Source organism: Lolium rigidum, chromosome 2 (assembly GCF_022539505.1).
Source record: "Lolium rigidum isolate FL_2022 chromosome 2, APGP_CSIRO_Lrig_0.1, whole genome shotgun sequence".
Lineage (NCBI taxonomy): Eukaryota > Viridiplantae > Streptophyta > Magnoliopsida > Poales > Poaceae > Lolium > Lolium rigidum.
Genome location: NC_061509.1, coordinates 103,655,413 through 103,663,388, shown reverse-complemented (window position 1 = coordinate 103,663,388; position 7,976 = coordinate 103,655,413). Strand labels below are relative to the sequence as shown.

The following is a 7,976-nucleotide window of genomic DNA, read 5'->3' as shown; positions in this document are numbered from 1 at the left end:
TCAGTGGATGATCCTTGGGGGGCGCATACCGAAACCGCGCTTCATTTTCTCCACGCTGTTCATGGAGACCAATTGTTAGTACAGCTCCAGGTATCAAACGAACAATGAATTCACTTCAACCAAATCAATAGCTCAAGGCAGATATTACAGACAACAGACAAATCATGTATCATTGACATAGGGTATGTTCCCATAATTCTATGCCCATGTAAACTCATGTAGCATCTACATCGATCTTTCCCAACTTCAGTAGTCAGGAGTAAATCGAATAACAATAGAGGAACATGAAGCGGGAGGGAAGTATCCAAAAGACCTTTAATCTATCTGCATAGGGGGCTTGATCCTATCATTTGTTATTGTCATAACTTCTTGAGCATATATACAGATTGCCTTCAACCACTTCTGAATTTTCAGAAATGTATTTGTATGGTAAAAATAGCAGCATTTTCCATAATTAGTCAAGCTTAATTACCACATTTTGCAGGACGGACAACATAAAACACATAGTACTAAAGTATCATCAATCAAACTAACAAAACAAAGATTTTCCTGACAGCAGCAGTAAGATGATCACAACAACAAGTTTCAAGTGCTTATACGAATAAAAAAGACCATAGCTAAAACAAGCTTACTAAAAGGAGCATGAGCACACCACATAAAACTAGAGTAGAGCAAGAAGGTTGCAGCGTTGCACACTTGCACTTGAGAACTTATAACTGTAAAGCGAAATGGAAAGATTTGATAGTTGCTTACGTTGGAGCAAGTTTGCCAAGACAATAAAGTTCTTCGCCAGAGACTTCATCATAGACTTTACCACACATCTCGACCTTATATGATCTGTCAGGAGATTCCGAGAGACCTCGACCCACGAGCAGATCGAAATCTTTCTGATGAAGTTCTCTCCCGTTGATGAATACACCAGTATTCCCACCGGCGCAATTCTTGGGCATAGGATAGTTAAGTTCTGGAATGTACGGCTGCAACAAGGAAATCCAGTTATGAGTTTTGATCAAGATATGACAGGGTAAGGCAAAGATTTTGTAAAGAACTCTTACAGGTATCATGCCAAGACAGGACTGCCCCATTACGCCCCAGAAGCCAGCACGGTAGTCATACCTAAGCAATAAGATATAAGAACAAAATGTCAAATGACAATGATGCTGAAGGTTATATTTTGCACCACAACTAGAATCCATAAAAAAATTACTTAGATGCAGATAGAAGGTGCAATTTACCAGTATTCACCAGGATAGATTGGTCCAGCAATCTTCTCTGCCTTCCTAACAGCACGATCAGAGATGGGATAGCCATTAATGAAAACCTTTGACCTGCCATTGCCTTTGAAACTTTTCTTTATGAGATTGGTGAAGAATGAATCACCCGACTTTGAGACTGTAGGGCGATCTACGTGCTGTGTCCCATTGCCCGGATTTTGACTGTAGTCAGGATCCTCGTACTCATCATCTGACAAGTCCATTACACTCACTACACGTACATCTTTTATAGTGTTGTGTTTGAAACTTTCAGTTAATACAGTCTTCTCATGTTCAGACCGGGTACTTCTACTTCCTTTTCCTGATCCATCGATCACCCTCTCAGATGGTGAATATCCAAAATGATCCCGAAGAGGTAAACTCGGAACACGTCTAATGACTTGGGCTTCGACAGGTAGATTCCTAGACCCAGGTGTGCCTCTCTGTGAATTAGATCTTGCAGGGCTGTTCTCATCTTCAAAAATGCTAGATGACGAAGATACACCTTGATTTTTCTCTGCGTCACTTGAGTTTGAGTGTAGATCTCTTTCTTGAGAGCCATGACTCCCTGCAGAAAAACTGTAAAGTGGAAACATTCTCTCACCGATAGCAGTATTTGCAATGCTTGCTTGGACATCACTGGAATTAACTTTACTACCACTGGAGATGTGTGAAACTGGCGAAGGTGCTGAAGCATCAAGCCTGCTTCCATCAAGCTTGACCACAATTGCATGCGAGCATGACCCACAACGTAGCTTGTACTCATCCTTCCCTGGCAAGGGAGACTTCTTGGGAAGTTGCAGCACTTCATAACAGTTGTAGCATATTGTAAATGGGGCACCGCAGGCAATTGGCTCACATTTTTGTGCAGGTTTCTTGCTCAGGTTGGCCCTCATGTTACTGTGCTGCATCGAAGCATTGAGGCCTCTTAAGTTGTTATTCTGCATGCCAAACATTACAGAACTGTCAACCGGGTACGCCCCAGGATTGTTCATCAGATATGGCGCCCTGCGATGGTTGAAACCCATTGAAGCCCCCTGAACAGTTAAGAACTCACGGTGGTAACAATGAAGGCAAGAGCAGGCAGGCTGGTGGTAGAAGCCATCGTGGTGGTAAGAGACGAGAGGGTCATGATTATACTGCCCAAAGAAATAGTTGTCGCAGTTTCTCCATGGATATTGGCCAGCAGGATAGCAAGGAGCCCCCATGTGTGCGACGGGTTCTCTGTATCCATGGAGATCTTGCTGTGAGGGCACTGAAGCATAAGCATGCGGAATGCCAGGAGTTTGCCCATTCAAGGATGGTGAGTGCTGAGAACTGTTCCGCTGTAACTGAGGTGAGGCATGCCGCAACTGATTCAACCGTTCATGAGGACCGCACGAATTTGAGACATCCGCCACCCTATTTGTGGAAGCACTTCCACTTGGCTTCTCGGTGATCTCGCAAGATCTCTGCACCTGATCCCTCAACTCATCAAGCACCCGTAAAAGCTCAGTACGGTCTTTCTTAAGTCCACTGACACTGTTAGGGCCATCCATATTCCTCCTGTCTGCATGCTCAGCACCATTGGCATCTCTAAATCTTGACTTCATATGGTATTCGGACGCATGTTCACCAGGATAAGCATTAGGAGGAAGGCTGTCGACTACAGACCTCGGGGATCTGTCTCTTAGTGTCACTGGCTGCTTTACTTCTCCTTTCTCCTCATTACGTATGCGCCGGTACTTGGCTTCCCGGATTTCCCTGCTGTCATCTCTAAGTGTGGCCTCAAACTTCAAGGTGCTTGTCTCTCTTGGAATTTGGTTACCATCAGAATTGCATCTGAACTCTCTCTGCTCAGACACCATTCTTTGTGGTACTGATCTCTCTTGTGCAGTAGCTTGGACAGTTTCAGAGTTTTCTTCTCGGACAGTTCCAAGGCTAGCTTCAAATACCGGTCCTTCTTCTTTCTTCTCTGGCAAACTCTCCAGCACTTCAAGGTACTTCACATGCACAACATCAGATTTCTCCAAAGAAGTCTCAGATGCTGATTTCTTCGTTGCTGTCAAATTGTCCAGAGAAGAAAAAAAAAGTTATTTCTGTACTTTCTTACTGCGCAATTTGACAGAAACAACAGAGAAATTAAAATTCCCATAGGTATAAATCTTGTTATTACATTTCAAGGCCACCTCTTCTCAGAGTTTCCTTATAACACTGACTACAAACATGGCAACATACAAGTGTGATTCACATTTCCTAATAATAGGCAAAGATACATGGATTTTAAGTGGAAAACGGTGGAACCGACATAGGTTAGGGCAGCCACAGTGTATGCCAAATAGGGGTTCCAGATCTTGTATTTGGCTTTTGGCATTGGTTCCCACCATTGTAGAAGACATTGGCATAGCCAAGTATTAGGGCGTGGCTAGTCTCTCTCTTTGTTGTGGGCCATGAAAGAGAACATATTCTTTTGGCAATCTACACACTGGTAAATCTAGCTATTTGCCATGAAAGCCATTTTCATTACGTGGCATATTTGGCTTTTAGGAACACTGTGGATGCTCTTAGTGGAGACCTATTCGATTATTTTCAAGACTTGAGTCGAGCAAGCATGAGACGTTTCTGCAGCACTTGAGACAACTATTTCTCTACTGCAGGAAACATGCAACAAAAGACATAACACTTCGGGAACCTATAAAATTCAACCGGCAGCAGCTTTTACAATACGGGCAGGCAAAAAAAGGTGATAATTATTGCTGTATGTTAGACAAAAATGACAACCCAATCTAAATTTTCAGACGAGGCATAATTTCCAGCCTGTCAAAAGGAAATCTATGAACATATCTCATTTAGAAACACAGGAAAATGTTATAACACATTCCCCACAAGTTCTGAACCTTCAGGCGCTGTTTAAGATTTGAAAAGGCAAACTTTGGCGATAGGCTAAGAATCAAAGCTCGCGCAACTTTGTTTCAGGAAAAATCAGACTAGTTTCACAGGCAAAGATAGTGGCGAGGGGAAACAAGAAGGAAAGCAAGATAAACCTTGAAGAGGTGGGGATGAAATTTGCCCAGATACTCTGAACATTTTCAGGAAAAAATGAGATCAGATTCACAGGGGAGACAAGAATGAAAGCAAAAGAATACCTTTTGCGTAGTTCAAGGCAAAAATAAATAAAGAGAAGAACATAATCTTTTAAGAGGATGGGATAAAAATTGCCCTACTAAACGAAGCTGCAGAAATGAGATCTTTACAGCTGGAATGCTAAACTGACTAGAGAAACAAGCACAATGTAGGAGTGGGAGGTGACCACAATTAACCCTGAACTGAGTCAGAGAAAGAATTCGTGAACGCTAATGCAACAGAGTATTATATAAATAATAAATAAATAAAATAAAAATCAGCCTGATAAGAACAGACAGATACAGAACACAGTTCAGAGCAGTAAGGGTAAATGCAAAACAAAAGAAGGATGGGGGGGCGAAAGAAAGAAGAGAGACCTTGGAGAGTGGTGCCGCATCCGCCGCAGACGTAGACGGAGTAGTTGGGGAGCTCCGGCAGGAACTTCTCGCACTTGGGGCAGCGCACCACCCGCACCTGCTGCCGCTTCTGCTGATGTGCGGCCGCCGCCGCCGAACACGAAGCGCCCTCGCCCTCCTCTCCCTCCATCGACGACGCGCGCGGTGGTCCCTCCTTCACCACTGCTCACCGGGCAGCGCCAATGCCGGGACCGGGGAAGAAGAAGCCGAGAAATTAGCCGGCGAACAATGGGTGGAGCGCCAAGAAGAGCAGGAGCAAACGCAAGGCGCCAAGAGGCAAGAGCCCAAGAGCAGAGCAGAGCAGCGGCAAGACCGACGACTGACCGGGGAAGAAGCGAGGGAGAGAGAGAGAGTGAAGTGGAAAAGGCGGGGCGTGGTCTGGTCCGAGGCAGGGAACAAGCGGAAGAGGTCGAGGTCCAGGCAATCATATGCGTCGCTCCCTCTCTTGTGTCGGTCGCTTCAGCTAGCCGGTGAGCTGAAGCTGAAGCTGAGCAAAGCCGCGCCTCGCCTCGCCTTTGCGTGCCTTGGGCCTTGGCTGCTTTCGCTCGCTGCCTTTTGTTCTCTCTCTATCACTCTATATCTCGCCGTCTGTTTCTCTTCTTCAAGGTTCGTGGTCACCGAGGAGAACAAAGCTGGCTGTGATGTGAGAATTAAAGCGATGGTCTCCACCCATGGGGATGGGTATGAGCGCTTCTGCTCCGGTGCTCCCCCCCTGGCGAAAAGTGGAATGGTCAAAACACATCAACGGTTCTGATCGTGCGATACCTGTTCGGATTCAGGGTTAATTTCGTAATTTGACGTTTCTGACAGATACGTATAGGGCCCGTACAAGCCCGTATGGCCCGCGACTGTTCTGTACGTATTCGGTCTACCGTCGTGTACGTGGCGAAGTCACGTGCGTGTACCGAAGAGGAAGGGACGTATAAAACCTTCGTCGGCTGCTCCGCCTCCCTCGCCCCACCATTTCCCCCCCAAATCAGGTACGGAGAAAACCCTCTCCCTCGGCCACTTCGTCTTCTCCACTCCGTCTCCGGTGCGGTTCTCTTCTCCAATCCCTTCTTCTCCGCGCATTTCCGTCGAATCGGAGGCCGATGGAGGGTAGCAGCTCCACTGCGCGGGCGTCCGCCGCTACCTTGGTCAAGAACACCGGCGTGGCGGAGGCAGATGTGGTGCCGGGTGGATGGAGCCGTCGTGGTGCGGCCGCGTCGGGCGGAGGCTTGGTGCTGACGGTGGCGGATGAGCAGGAGCACGGACTCGGCGGCGAGATCGTGCCGGATCTGAATGTGCAGCCAATGGCGGAAGGCCCTCTGGTATGTGCTATCCTCTCAACTCCTCAGCTTATTTGCCCTTATTTGATGGTGATTAGGGTTAGATCAAACCGAAGAACAGACGAATCATATATGAATTGTGATAAGGGCTTGATTACTGTGGACCAAATGGATCTAGCAGATTGTCCTATGGTTTGTGTATGTTGGCAAGGGTTTTTTTTTAATCTGGTTTGACATCCGTGTGCATTCGTAGTTAAGGGGGATTTTATTGTCATGTGACCCCAATTTATATACCCCGTGCACAATTTATCCGGTTTGATTACCGCGTGCACAATTTATTTGTTAGTAGTATCATCAATTGTTTGGTACAGAGCTTCATTAGTAAGTTTTTATTACATGATTGCATAATTGCTTTAGGATTCACATTGATTTCTAAATCTATGGTAATGTTGTTGTGCTCCAGGAGTGTTATCTTGCTATGATGGCAACAACATTGACATAATAATTTGTTCCCTGCATTTATTTTGTAAAAAATATTATGCAGTCACAGGTTATGTTCAATTTTATCAATTAGTATATATACATGATTGTACACAAACATATGGGAAAATATGTAGTTACTATAATTGTACATCACCACAGTATGAATAATAGCATGTGTATCTATTATTTGAAAAGGTATGATTTGGCAGGACCTCCACTTATGGGTGTTAGAAGCTAAAAACCCCTAAATGCTGCTTAGTTAACATCTTATGGTGATAATTATTGCTTATTATTATGGTACTGCTGCTCCAGGGGCATTCCTCTATAGAATCTGGACTCTATTTCCTCTATGAAATTTATTATTATGAGCAACATTATGGTAAGGTGAAACATAATATTGACTATGATTACTCTATGATATTAAGATCAGTATTAATGATAGGTTGACAGAATTATGTTTCACCTTAACATAGTAGGAGAAATATAATGTTACTGGCCTGTTATTGTAATGATTGCAATAAGGATTTGTAGTATATGTGTTATGCTGGTATGATTGCAATTTAGATTGACATAATAATCTGTATATATTCCATCAGCTTGGTGAGACCTCCTATGTCCGCAAGAGGAAGTTTGAGGAGTTTGATGACTCGGAGGACTCTGGCCACTCCTACATTTCCAGCGAGGTCGAGTCCGGGGACGCCGTGTCGGTAAGAGAGCATTCTCAATATTGATTGTGCATGGTTGACAAGTTTATTGAACTCATTGCTGTACAATAGTTGTGACATATGATTGTGACATTGTTGTTTTGCAGTACAACTCGGATGCTTCATCCGATAATGAAGTCAGCAAGTACAATGTGCTCGTCATATGAGAAGAAGGTGGAGGAGAAGATCCGGGCTGAGGGAATCGGTGCTTACATGAAACCCGATGGGAGGTACTACCGCAAGTTCCATCCCTCCAAGCAGGTTCCTAGGGATGGTATGCGTGAAGGACTTGTTAGCCATGTGAAGGAGGTGCACCCGAAGGATCTCCGCGACAAGGCGAACCATGCTGCTCCGAGGAAAGTACTGGAGTACTATGGTCGGGATTGATCGAATGCCTGAAAAAGTTAGTGAAGAAGTACATCATCAGTAGATATGATGATGTTAAGTAATGTATGTTATTAAGAACTGCTAGTTTATGTGTGCACCTTCTGTTATGGTGCGGTAACTATGTATGGACTTGCTAGGCATGTGAACTTTAGCTATGGTAGCTATGTATGCACTGGTATCACAGTGTGCTAGATGGTATGTAGCACACTGTGTTTGCTTTTGCTGGTTCTTCACTTTGTTATAAGATAAGTGAAGTTATGGATGGCTACAAAGTATTGTCAGCCTTTTTATCTACCATCCATGTTATGTTGGAAAAATGGTAGTCCATAAATATTATCTTGTTTGCAAGGAAATGGTAATTCT

At 44.5% G+C, this 7,976-nt stretch overlaps 1 protein-coding gene across 1 annotated transcript; it reads right to left on the bottom strand.

Moving 5' to 3' along the window:
• On the bottom strand, positions 1-4,901 carry LOC124690001. The gene is made up of 5 exons (XM_047223449.1): positions 4,733-4,901; positions 1,236-3,294; positions 1,056-1,116; positions 754-977; positions 1-55 (listed from the first exon to the last, which is right to left on the bottom strand). Exons 1-5 carry the CDS (start codon positions 4,899-4,901, stop codon positions 1-3), a joined length of 2,568 nt encoding a protein of 855 aa, XP_047079405.1.
• Between the last annotated feature and the right edge of the window lie 3,075 nt (positions 4,902-7,976).

Bases quoted from the DNA above. Each gene is read 5' to 3' on its own strand.
- LOC124690001 (XM_047223449.1), bottom strand. From the start codon at position 4,901: ATGGAGGGAGAGGAGGGCGAGGGCGCTTCGTGTTCGGCGGCGGCGGCC. The intron at 1,117-1,235 runs GTAAATTGCACC...CTTATTGCTTAG, and splicing joins ATCTATCCTGGTGAATACTG to GTATGACTACCGTGCTGGCT. The intron at 978-1,055 runs GTAAGAGTTCTT...TCCTTGTTGCAG, and splicing joins CCTGTCTTGGCATGATACCT to CCGTACATTCCAGAACTTAA.